The sequence below is a fragment of the Nicotiana attenuata genome, unplaced genomic scaffold (genome assembly GCF_001879085.1).
Source record: "Nicotiana attenuata strain UT unplaced genomic scaffold, NIATTr2, whole genome shotgun sequence".
Taxonomy (NCBI): domain Eukaryota; kingdom Viridiplantae; phylum Streptophyta; class Magnoliopsida; order Solanales; family Solanaceae; genus Nicotiana; species Nicotiana attenuata.
In genome coordinates, this window is record NW_017670247.1 from 43810 (window position 1) to 57404 (window position 13595).

The 13595-nt window shown below is 38.2% G+C and overlaps 1 protein-coding gene across 1 annotated transcript in view; it reads right to left on the reverse strand.

Annotated features, from left to right (window-relative positions):
• LOC109236613 overlaps positions 1 to 10776 on the reverse strand; it is a 12499-nt gene extending 1723 nt beyond the window's left edge. Inside the window, exons 1-11 of the mRNA XM_019402801.1 lie at positions 10636 to 10776; positions 9947 to 10277; positions 6848 to 7025; positions 6729 to 6778; positions 3777 to 3869; positions 3518 to 3606; positions 2928 to 3006; positions 2637 to 2719; positions 1998 to 2076; positions 1239 to 1917; positions 48 to 128 (exon numbers count right to left, since the gene is read on the reverse strand). Coding sequence (XP_019258346.1) covers positions 48 to 128; positions 1239 to 1917; positions 1998 to 2076; positions 2637 to 2719; positions 2928 to 3006; positions 3518 to 3606; positions 3777 to 3869; positions 6729 to 6778; positions 6848 to 7025; positions 9947 to 10277; positions 10636 to 10667 — 1774 coding nt within the window. The 5' untranslated portion in view covers positions 10668 to 10776. The remainder of the gene's footprint in view (positions 1 to 47; positions 129 to 1238; positions 1918 to 1997; positions 2077 to 2636; positions 2720 to 2927; positions 3007 to 3517; positions 3607 to 3776; positions 3870 to 6728; positions 6779 to 6847; positions 7026 to 9946; positions 10278 to 10635) is intronic.
• Positions 10777 to 13595: the final 2819 nt, after the last annotated feature.

The following is a 13595-nucleotide window of genomic DNA, read 5'->3' on the forward strand; positions in this document are numbered from 1 at the left end:
ACACACAAAAACAAAAACCAAAGAGAACAAGTTACAACACGTTTTACCTTTTCCACCACCAAATTTAGCTGCAGTGTCATTCCTTTCTGAGTTTTCATTCTCTCTCAGCTGACCCAGATCCTCACTACCTGATAAACAAAGGAAGAACATATAAGCAGGAACACAGAGCATTCTAACTACTTGAGCTCAAGAAATATTGCTTCCTTAATCAAGCAATTTAGAAATTAAACTGAAAGAATTTTAGGGAACAACAGAGGAAGAGAGGCAATTTAGAAATTGGATTTGAAAAAGAAAAAAAAAATTAAGGCACAAAAGAGGCATTGCCGCCTTCTAATTTCGATGGTGAGCGCACTGGTTTACAAATTAAAACCATACTTTCTTAAATTTCATAAGGGGTTTAGCATAAGAAAAATAAAAAAATATACAGCATGAATCTTTAGTTAGATTTCAGGTATTCACCACTTTAGGTTAAAAAAAAAATTCTTTTTATCTTTTTGGGGTCATCAACACCTTTCCAGACTGTTCAGCTGCAAGTATCAACTCGGAGAGGAAAGAATCTGAATTTTTGTAGCATATAAGAAGCTATAAAGAAAAATATAGTGAAGGAAACCACACCTGAACAAGAATTGGAGAATTAATCAAGCATACAACAGAAAATACATATGCAAGAAAAGTACATTAGAGATACTTCAGGCTTCTTCAAACAAAAAGCAACCCAAGAATCATGGTACTTTATTATATTCCTTAGCTAACTTCTATGTCCTTTTATTGATAACCGATAAATCCTCGAGGGCCAATGGCCCAAGGGGTTCAAAACTCGGTGGATAATAGGAGCCCCTCTATCCTTCTCCACTTAAATACCAGGCTTTTGCCTGCAGCAGGGTCCGACTCGTGATGTGCGTCTAATCCACTTAACACGCAGTTGCACTCTTACCACATAAAGCCCTTGCGCCAACTTATACATGAAGTCCTTACAAATCAAAAAAGAAAAACTCCAAGAAAAATAATATTGCACAGAGGAAAATTATAATCATTTTCTCCCACTGACAGGACCTTTAGTTTGGATGAGAGAACAATTAAGATAATCATAGCTTTCGGGTCACAAGGACGAAAGCGAGTAGAGAAGCATCTTTACTGTCATCAAATTCTAGGGAGAAGTCATTGTATAAACAAGCTTCACCTAAATATGAAAACGGAAAGCAAGAGGAACCCGAAGACATCATATAGAAAAGAAATACCATTTGAAGTAGTCAAATCTTGATCTTTCTGACAACTTGAAGCATCGGACTTTGGGGAACCTGCTACATTTTTATTCCGTGAACCCAAATGTATAACAAGCTTTGGTCCCTTAGAGGTCTTTGGCATGCTTGTCTGAATCCCAATATCATCCCCATCCAAACGCTGAGGCTTGCTGCCTTTAATTTGGACTGTCCTCTTACCCTTGTTTCCTGTAACCTCATCAATAAATTTGTGCTTTATGACCCCTGCCTGATTAATTGAGCATATACCTTCTGTCAAGCTACCAACAGGAGAAGAAAACCTATCCAGTTCCCCATAAGCCTGCAATTCTTCATTCTTGACATAACCAGCACCATCATGATGTGTTTCGTTTTGTCCGGTTAAAGACAATTGCTGCCCTTTCTTTTTACCAGATTTCTTGCAAGAAGATTTCTTTCCATACTCCTTGCTCTTTTTGGGAGATTTGTCAACTAAACCTTTAAGAGAAAACTTCAGAGATCGACTATGTTCATTTTTTACTACAGGACCACTATCTTCATCATCTGAAAAGGGTGAAATAGAAAATATTTCTTCTTCAACTGGCAACCCAGCTCCTGCCCTCAAACTTGCAATTAATTCCTTATCGGATTCATCTCTCCTCCTCCAAAGCTCCTGAACAGCATCCTCAAGATTTCTCACCTGAGAAGGTCAATAGAAACTATCATGATAAAGTTCTAGTTTAAAATTTTCTAGTTGAATTAACCTTGCCGTAAACATACCTGATAACTATTTCCACGGCATGTTGGACAGGCATACTGCAGATTTCCATCCACTTGAAACTGCATATATTTTTCATCACTGCAAAGCAAATACTCACTTTCAAATTAAAAGTTTCAATGGAGTCCCTCTCTCGAAGCTTTAGTGAAACTGCTAGCAAGGTTGCATAAGTTAACAGCTTTATATGGCATGACTGACAGAAGAAAAGAAGTGCCAACTACAAAATCTCAAACCACAAAGATGTCAGGATATTTTGTATAGCGAAGGGCAGAAAAGGAGCTTTCCGGTAATTAGAAGTAGTGCCCTGTCAACTGACTCAACTCTTAATAAGGCGGAATGCAGTATAAACAACCGAAAATGCCATTCAACGATTCAATGAAACAATTAAAGCCAATGTGGAACAGTGAGACTACTTCGAAAACGCTTTCCACATAGCAACAGAGAAAATCTGCTAAAGAATGCCAAAAAGGTACAGGATGCTGTCAGTAATAGCTTTCTGACATTTAATTTCAGAGCAGAAATGTCTAACCTAATGCACATCCATATTGCACATATGTCAGGAAACAATATTGCATTTCATAAGAAAGGCACAAATGCAAAACCAATAAATTAATAATATTTTAGGCAATGATTAAGCAAACCTGATGCCATCACATTGGCAGTGCACCCAGCGCTGGCAAATGTCACAGCAAACCATAGGTGTTGCTTCAGAATCTCTATAAACCTACAGTACAAAAAACAATTAATTGCATTCCTCATACACGTTGGGAAAAGCAATCAATTACTTTGCAAAGGAAACAAGCACAAGGCATTCCATAACAGCAGCTGACAAAATAGCCATTTTACATTTGTAAACCGCCATATTACAATTAACCCCATTGAATTTAAAAATAAAGAGAAGCTCAGATAATCAAAACCGCCATGCTATCTACCTTCAAACAAACAGGACAGTAGTTTCCCTTCACAAATAATCTACCGCAAGCATCACAACAAGTGTATCCTAAAAACCACCTGCAATGCATCAATATATCAATAGTTTAGAAAAAAATAGGATATGCAATCTGCAGTGATACCAAATTAAGGAAATTTAAGTTAATATGCTAAGCAGCAAGAGTAACTGCAAGATAACTACAGAATTCAACCTAATTTCAACATGCCTTAAATGATTTTCATATACCACATACACACAGCAGTATCTGATGGTATCGCAATACTTCGTATGTGGAATCTGGAAAAAGCATCAGTGTGGAAATCATCCATGCTATGGAGTATGGACAAGCCCAAAACTAGAGAACTGAGTAAATTGCTCACAAAACCCCTTATAATAATATATAATGTAAACTAAATATACTCCTGCATGATGCTCCTCTATGAATATACAGAAAAACGACATAGAAAGGGAAAGGGCACACGAATAAGCGCATTAACTAAAATGCGGTTAATCGTAGTGTCCAATTAACAAAATAAGATATTGCAAAACTTGCATCCAAGAGAATTTCCACCAACTGCTCATACTACATACCTTACACTCAGGCCATTTCCTGGAACATTAGAACCACAGCTGTGACACTTTGTGTGTTTGGGACATAAATAAGGTCCACTGCTAACGTTCTGCACATTCCAAAAGCAATTAAGTACATTTCTTTTTTCTTTCTTTTTTCTTAAAAAGGACAACTAAGTGCTTTCTACTTTTATCTTCTTCCTCTTTCTTTTTTTGATAGGTAAGTGCATTCTACTTTTATCATTATATGGAACTGGAGCAGTAAGACACAAGAATCCACCTTGTGTGGAGGCTGCATACAGTAACAGTGATAAGCTCCATCACACCTTTTGCAAAACATGAACTTGTTCGGATCTCCAGTTCTTCGACAGGCCTGCACCAAACAAGGAGCATATAGTCAGTACTCAGTAGATATGAGCAATATAGTGAGCATAAGAACATTACTTGAACAATAACATAGACATCAAATTGCCAAAAATGCAAATCATCACTAGAGAATGATGCGGAATGCATGCCCAAACATTTATAACCCTACTCGATAGGGACACTTCCACTAGTTTTTTAAGGATATTTCCTATTTCAAGAACTCTTGCCAAATTAATATGTTTGATCATCAATATTTGGGCAGAAACTGTGCTTCATGTGATGTGTCTCAAATAGATTGGCAACCGACCTTGCAATTTAACATAACAGGAGAAGACAAGAAGACATTATCAGTAACATCCTGTCATCCATGACCATCAAACACTCAAATAGAAAGGAAAGATAATAGGTTAATAGCTTTTGACATTTATATTTATGTTATATCGTCAGCACATATAAACTCCAATCTTGTGAGAGCAAATAGTCCTTATTCACTGATACTGTCATGTTCCACCCTCTACCACCCCTCCCTCCAAACAATCAAAATCATTTCCGATATCCTCATATTACGACTATCCGCAACAAATAAACCCATTCCCTGTTCATGCAACCTCCATAGCGACACCTATATGCAGCAAAAACTTCAATTTGCATGATATGAGCCGAATCAGTCCTTGCAGTCACTCGGTCAATAAAATTAACAATTCCACGAGCACCATCCGTTGACACCCTTTACCACCCCTTCCTCCAATAAGTCAAACTTTTCACACATCCTTGAATCCAGCGTTAATACAAGCTAGTGATTAAGTGATGCGAAGCGAGGGGTTATTGTTTCATGTGTGATGTCACACGCTTTGGAGAAACGTGGTTCAGAGAGTGAGACAGAAATTGTTTTCACGGTCAATTTATTTCAAATTGACTTTAAAATATGGAGGGAAAATAGAAAAAGGGGGCAAGAAGAGTAGATCCTTTATACATGAGTTATACGAGTCCTATCTACAATTAAGTCTTTTGTTTGTCATGGTTGTCTTCTTTTTCTTTGTTCAAGTTTTTAACGGCTCTTCTTCTTTTACTATTTTTCTTTGTATTTTAAAATTAAATTTTTTCTACTTTTTCTTCTTGAAAGATGACTCTTTCTTAGTATGCAAATGCCTTCTTCAACTACTTCTGATTTTGAACTTCTTTATTGCTTCTCTTCCGACTTTCTCCATAGTTACTAAAGCAATTCAATATGACACCGAATGCTGCACCCTAATCCTTTTCTATTTACAAGTACTGCTGCAAACTAATTCTTCTTATAATTGATTAATTCATTGTCGATTAATTGAGAATTGAAAATCAATGTTGCTATTGACGTTTTATTCTGTGACCTTGTGAAACTTTATTTTCATTATATTAAATTTGAGTTGTTGGCCTACATATTTTCATTCTTGTATAACAGGTACTGAAAATAATAACGCTTTTTAATCAGGTAATAATAATGTTAATCGCTATTTGATCTTATAAGTACTAAATTCATATATTTAGGTAATTTTATATGTTTGATGATTCATACACTTCAGTTTGACGAAGCCTGTGCTTTGATTCTTGCTTCTTGCTTTTGATTAAAGCTTCATTTTTCTTTTTGCAATTTTCTCTTTTAAAATACTGCTTAAATCCTACCAACATCCCAACCTACAAACCCATTTTTCTACCACATGAAACCTCCATAGTAAAATCTAGATGCAGTGGGCAAGTTTCGTGGTGCCACAAGAGAGAGTAGCAAAGGAAGGGGTAAAGGTTAAAGGCCGGTTGGTTCTAGCATTTTGTTTGATTTGGTAAGGTCATTGGTTAGAAGGACTAAACTACCTCATTCCGAACAATGTGAAGGTTTAATGTGCAATGAGTTCTAAAACAGAAATTAAAATCAAAATCAGCGAAGGACAGAAGGTTAAAAGTGCAAAAGACCAAACAGAAAGCTGGAGAAAAAAGAGGCAAAGCAAAAACCAAAAAGAAAATATAATGATTCAGTAAGACCTCCCAACTAAACATGATAAACTTTACACCATAAAGGTGAAACACGGAACTACAGTGACTCATTTCACATTAAATGACTTCTTACAACCAGGGATTGGGTTTTCGACAAGGGTATTATCATTGGAAGCCATTATTGCTTGCTGCTTATTTGGCTTTGACATGGTGCATATAGTAGAAACTGGAAAGAAGTTCACAGACGTTTCAAGACCAAAGAATGTAGGGTACTTGATCCAGCAGAAAGTAGTCTTCCCTGTTTCTTAGAGGACAAAGACTAGTTGGTGTGGCAAAATGGTTAGTAAATAATGGGTTTGCTTATAGGTGGGGCATGGGTCAAATTCTACCTGTTTCACCATCTCATTGATTGGCGTACATCATACACATACAGAGGGCTCCAGTTGAGAGCATTGACTTAAAAGTAACATCCTTGTTTCTCAATTGACTGCACATAAAGATGTGGAAAGAATTTTTTTCTAGTATTATGACACCCACCTTACTCAAGATCTTCTTTTCTAATCGGTGTACCTTTACCAAGATTTGTGTGTCAAAACTGACATGGGTGACCTTTTCTAGGGCTAGGCAGCAGGCTAGAACCCAAATTGCCTATGTATGAAAAACCTCAGTTTGCTACATATGGCTAGCAAAGAAGATTAGGGCATCAGTTGATATCTCTGATAAATTCACTTTTTACATTTTGTTAGGTAATAAAAGTAAATGTTTTGTCCAATAACATTTGACTTTCTTATTCACAAAAAGAACAAGAAAGCAACTCATGGCACAAAAGACTTTCTACTGGCAGCTTTTAAAAAAGCAAAACCAACTATTTTTCATTATTGAAAAGAATCAAAAGTTTTACCTCACAAAGCCGGCATGAGGGACATGTCCATGAACTCCAATGAAAGAGATCTGCAGAAAGGCGTATATTAGCAGAAGCACAACACTAAAACTGACAAATCATGTAGCCAAGAATAGTACCTCTATGTTGACCCCATGCTTTCAGGCAGCCTCGGTGATACTTCTTTCCACAACTTTTGCATGACATCATTTTCCTCGCTTTTTCACTTCCTTCGCTTTCACCACAAAAGCATAGCCTACACATCACTTTGACATTTGACAGACCTTGTTCATCTCCACCAACATCTTTCACGGAGCCCTGAGGATAGAAATTTATTTTTAATTAAAGTTGAATACTATCATGTAACCTGTTAAGATTCCAGCCTCCCTCCCCATAAAAGTTCATGAATATCAGTAGAATGAGCAATTAAAATGGGTTATTAAATATTCTGTAACAATGCACCTTTAGATTATGAATTGAATATTCTGTAACAATGCACCTTTAGATTATGAATATTCAGCTGGTAAGTGACAACGTCTATTTGGTTTAGTTTGTGAAACGATAATGAAATATCCGAACCATTATCATGTCCAAAAAACTACACCTCAGTGGGTATTTTGATTATCAAATCCAAAAGGCTTCTAGATAAGTGCTTTTTGTTTGAAGCGCTAGCCGACCTTTAAGGTTCGTTTAGCTGACACTATTTATGCGGGAATTATAATGCAAGGATTGTCTATGCGGTGATTAACAATTAAGGGATTCTTATGTGGTGATTGAAAATAAAGATTGTTATACATGAATAATGAAAGAAAAAGGATCTGCACACGGTGTTTATTGACTTGGAGAAAGCGTACGACAAGGTTCCTAGGGAGGTGCTCTGGAGATGTCTTTGAGGCTAAGGGTGTGCCGTAGCCTACATAAGAGCGATCAAGGACATGTATGATGGAGCTAAGACTAAGGTTAGGACTGTGGGAGGCGACTCAGACCATTTCCCGGTTGTTATGGGATTACACCAAGGCTCTGCGCTTAGCCCGTTCTTATTTGCCTTGGTGATGGATGCATTGACACACCATATTCAAGGGGATGTGCCATGGTGTATGCTATTTGCTGATGACATAGTTCTAATTGATGAGACGAGGGCCGGTATTAACGCGAGATTGGAGGTTTGGAGACAGACCCTCGAGTCTAAGGGTTTCAAATTGAGCAGGTCTAAGACAGAGTACCTGGAGTGCAAGTTTAGCGCTGAGCCGAGGGAAGTAGGCAGGGACGTGAGGCTTGGATCACAGGTCATCCCGAAGAGAGATAGCTTCAAGTACCTTGGGTCGATGATTCAGGGGGACGGAGAGATCGACGAGGACGTCACTCACCGTATAAGGGTGGGCTGGATGAAATGGAGGCTTGCATCTGGGGTTTTGTGTGACAAGAAAGTGCCACTGACACTCAAAGGTAAGTTTTATAGAGCTGTGGTTAGACCGGCCATGTTGTATGGGGCAGAGTGTTGGCCGGTTAAGAACTCACATATCCAGAGGATGAAGGTAGCGGAGATGAGGATGCTGAGGTGGATGTGCGGGCACACTAGGATAGACAAGATTAGGAATGAAGATATTCGGAAGAAGGTAGGTGTGGCCCCCGTGGATGACAAGATGCCGGGAGCAAGGCTCAGATGGTTCGGACACGTGCAGAGGAGAAGCCGTGATGCGCCGGTAAGGAGGTGTGAGCGGTTGGCCGTGGTGGGTACGAGAAGAGGTAGAGGGAGGCCTAAGAAGTATTGGGGAGAGGTGATCAGGCAGGACATGGTACGAATGCGGATTTCCGAGGACAGCCCTTGATAGGAAGGTCTGGAGGTCAAGCATTAGGGTTGTAGGTTAGGGGGGTAGTAGAACTTTTCTTACTTCTTTCCGGGGGTGAGGCGGGGTTGGATTAGGGTTGGCCTTAGATGGCTTGCAGTTTATGTTGAATACACACTATACTTGCTGTTTATCTGAGCCCCGGGCCTGGTTACTGTTATTGCATGTCATCCATCTTTTGATTGTTATGCTTCTGTTACTATTACGATTTCTACTGGTGTTACTAATGAATTGTCTTTTCTTGTTTTTCTTATTTCCATCTTTCTGAGCCGAGGGTATATCGGAAACAGCCTCTCTGCCCTATCGGGGTAGTGGTAAGGTCTGCGTACACATTACCCTCCCCAGACCCCACTTGGTGGGATTTTACTGGGTAGTTGTTGTTGTTGTTGTTATACATGAATAATGAATTACGTTAAAGGGGCATTTTTGTCTCTAAATAGTTTAATCCCACATTGTTAATACATGTATACTTATACCACATCCTATTCCCAAAAAATAATTCCTAGATTCCCGCATAACTTAATGTGGGCATTATGCAATACTGCATCCAAAATGCTATGTTGCCGTGATTAATTTTTTTATGCAGCCAACCAGACACTGTATTATCTTATGGGGATCTTTACGCTGAGCCTAATTATCGCAATACATCAACCAAACGACCCCTTAGAGCATAATGTCCACTTCATAGAACATTCTCACATTCTCAAATCAATATATTCAAGAACTTACAGCCTAGATCAAAAAGTAAAGAATGGAGCGTGTGACTAAAATGCATTTAACCAACAACCTTTACTAAACATAAACGCCTCTCACAAGGAAAAGGAATTCAACGGCTGACTCATGCTTTATATAATTCAAACACAAAATAATCCATGAATTTCTCAATCCTATAGGAAGCACCATCAATGCACTCTCTTTTAATCTTTGGTGTACCTTTTCTCCTCTTGAAGTGGAACACTACACAAACACTTAATAATCTAAAACATATGGAGTTAAATAATCAGCTACCCTTAAAGTATTCATTCAACCTAGAACGTCTTAATTCTTTCCTCACTAGACAAAAGAAGCTCGGCACTAAAAGATAAAGTAACAACAATAGTGATGGCATTAGGTAATGATGATGATATGAGCTGAGCTAATGAAAGAAATGAGGATTCATATCGCCGACCCCAACTTGTTTGGAATTGAGGCATAGTTGTTGTTTTTGTTGTAATAGTGATGGCATTATCCACACGAAACATAAAGAGGCAGTAACTTGGAAACAGATCATCTCACTCAGAAACCATATATTCCATTATCCTGACTATGATATAAAGAACTAAAAACAAGTGTGTTAATTTAAAAAACCAAACAATCTGAAAATACAAGAGGAAAAGGCCTACAATTACTAACCTCCAGATCTCCAGACTCGAATCGTCTAGCGAAATCCTCAGCCACCATAGATGCAGCAGCAGCTTTCTTCTGCAAAGCAGCACGCTTAGTCTGTGCTGAAGCAATAGCAGCTGCCTCCTCTCCATCCCCACCACCACCCCCATCACCTACCGCCGCCGGCTGGGGAGGAGGCGGAGCAACAACAATCTTGGGTACCTTAACCTGAATTGTGGCACCTTCTTTAGCCTTAAGCAACCACGGGTCCTTAAGAAACTCCTCAACCCTAACCACATCTTCCAAGAACTCATTTTTACCCTTTGGAAACCCAAGTGGGCAGTAACAGATCCTTCGACTACACCAAAAAAGAACAAAAACCCACAACCAAAATTAGAAACACTCAACTGGGTCAGCAAAATACAAAGAAAACAACAAAAGATCACAAAATAAAGAACCCCATTTGGGTTCCATCGATAAATAAAGAGAGAAATATCAGATCTTCCAGCTACACCACAAAATTGCGAAACCCCGCTTAAACAAACCCCAGGTAAACAACTAAAAAACATAAAACAGAGAAACCCATATGGTATTCTTGGATAATAAGAGAGAGAGTAGAGAGAAAGAGTGATAAAAAAGAGAGGAAGAGAGAAAAATAAACAAAATTATGTTCAAAAAATAGGAAAATAAAAGAATGAGGGGGAAGTTTGTAGTACCAGGTAATTGGACAAGCTACGTGAAAGGCCATACGCGAGATAAAGATTTTGGTTGTATGAGAAATTTTTGAAGAGTTTAAATTGGGAAAAGCCCTTTTGGGGGAAAAGAGAGAGATTAAGGGAGGGGTTTGGGTGTGGGGTGTTGGGGATATACAGAAGTTTATAAGGTGAGGAAATATTTCAAATTTGGCCCATTGAAGTTTTGAAATATGTTTTAATAGAATCCATTATATTTATAGGGTAGTGGAAAAAAGGGAAAAGCTTTGAGAGATAAAACTTTCACAAAGACACCTATGGCCCCTTAAGTTTGGGGTTATTATGTCCATAAAATACAACATCGATTATAAATAGTCCTTTTTAAAATTATTCATGAATAATCTTCTATATTTGTAAAAGTGTGTCGCTTTTAATCTATCTAAATAAAGAACTCATTATGCAAAATAGCTATTGCTCATGATCGAGCTCATATTAAATTTATTTACCTTTTATACTATCAATTTTAAATCGAATACATCACATTTGTTCTAATTGTTAAAAATTAGATGCTAAAAATCGAAGAAATACCAATAAAAGGCATATGCTTTAAGAAGCAAAAGATATAACACAAATCTTTGAAGTTTTCATCGAGAAATGCTTTATGCGATTGTTTAAATAATTAATAATACGTATTTGTCGCTTAATCAATATAGTGATGAAATTGAAAAAAATATACGATATTAATCAATGATCCTCTATGAGCTTGATAGTTTTGTGATCAACTACAAAAAGAATTTGAGCAAATATACAAAATAAAAGTGGATTATCTGACAACTTCCTTTAGTTCACAAAATACTAAAATTCTATGCATTTTTCATTTATGAGGTAGCTAATCTTATGTAGGCTTGTTGAATTCTTCTTTTTCGTACTATTTACTTACTACTTTGCAATGTTTTTTTTATCAACATATACTTTATTCATGGAATCCTTTATATATATATATATATATATATATATATATATATATATAAAAAATCCATTCACTATCTCATTGCAGTATATATCTTAGTTTTGTAACGACCCGGCCGGTCGTTTTGAGAAATCAAGCTTCGTTCGACGGTGTAAGGTCTGGAACAGCTTCATAATATGTGGATCGACTTGTATGCATTGTTGAATTCAGTTAACAGATGATTCAAAGTCGAATTGGAAGAAGAAATCTAGTTTTGGAAGCTTAAGCGGTGAGAATTTGACTGGAATTGAACTTTGGAGTAAACGACTCCGGAATGAGTTTTGGATGATCTTAACAGCTTCGTATGGTGATTTTGGACTTAGGCGCACGTCCGGATTCATATTTGGAAGTACGTAGGGTAATTTGAGGCATTTCGGCGAAAGTTGGAAAAGTTGAAGTTTGGAAAATGGAGAAGTTTGACCCATAGTTGACTTTTGTGCTATTGGGGTCGGAATACGATTCCGAGAGTTGGAACAGCTCCGTCTTGTCATTTGGGACTTGTCTGCAAAATTTGGCGTCATTCCGGGTTGATTTGATTGGTTTCGACACGAGTTTTCAAAGTTGGAAGAATTGGAAGTTCATAGTTCAATTCATGGCGCGATTTGCATTTTCGGTGTTGTTTGATATGATTTGAGACCTCGAGCGAGTCCGTTTTAGGTTATAGAACTGGTTGGTGTGTTTAGACGGGGTCCCGGGGGCCTCGGGTGTGATTCGAATGAGGTTTTGATGTTTTTGCATAGTTTTAACAGGTCTGGTTCGGGTGTTTTCGCACCTGCGACCTTGGAGCGCAGGTGCGGCTCCGCTTCTGCGTGAGCCAGACCGCTCATGCGGTCATGGAGGCCTGGGAGCTTGTACGCTTCTGCGGAGGCTGGCACGCAGGTGCGATGGCCGCTTCTGCGATCCAGTGATCGCACTTGCGGAGCATTTTCGCTCTTGTGTTTTCCCTTCCGCTTCTGCGGCGCCGTTGGTGCGGCTGTCCGCAAATGCAGTCCCAGGCCAATTAGTCAAAGTTTGCAGATGTGGTCTCTTTTTCGCAAATGTGGTCCCGCAGATGCGATTACTTGACCGCAGGTGCGGAAGTCCTGGCAGAATCATATAAGTCGAGGGTTTGGCCATTTCTTCATATTTTTGAGTTTTACACTTCGGATTTGGGAGCTTCTTTTGGGGTTTTTCAAGCAAATCGATTGGGTAAGGGTTCTTCACGTAGAATCTAACATATTCCATGATTTAATCTTCATTTTTATCTTTATATTTGTGTTTTGGGTTGAGGGAAATGTTGGTTTTTGAAGAAAATTTTTAAAATAAAAAAATCATGATTTGAGGGACCAAATGGTATCGGAATTTGATAAAATTTGTATGGTTGAACTCATATTGGAATGGGTATTTGGATTTTGTAAAATTTATCGGGTTCCGAGGTGCGGGCCCGGGGGTCGACTTTTGGACCGATTTTTGAATTTTGTTAAAGATTGAGACTTTATGATCCAGAATAGTTTCTTATGTTTTTTATTTGTGCCTTGAAGTTATTTTGGTTGGATTTGAACCGTCCGGAGGTCTTTTCACCCGAGAAGTGCATTTTAGAGTATTGGTCTGTCGTCTTTGAAGTAAGTATCTTGCCTAACTTTCTGTGGGGGACTTCCCCTTACGATTTGAGTCTTCTGTGTTGATTGTAGTTCGTGTACGCGAGGTGACGAGTGCGTACTCGGACTTATTTGTCGAGAATTGGCCTTTTAGGGTTCTTATATCCATTATGTACGGACTTATTCTTGATATGACTGCGTTCCTGCTTACTAGTTTCGTCTCTACATGCTTAATTGGAATTAATTGCTTCATGATTCACTCTTATTGCCTAATTATCATCCTATTTGATTTAACTGAAGAATTTCCTCTCTCCTATTGTCATGCTACATTTTTCATAACTGCCTGTGTTATTTGAGATTATTATCATCCCTCCTATAATTGTCTAGTTTTAAGTGAA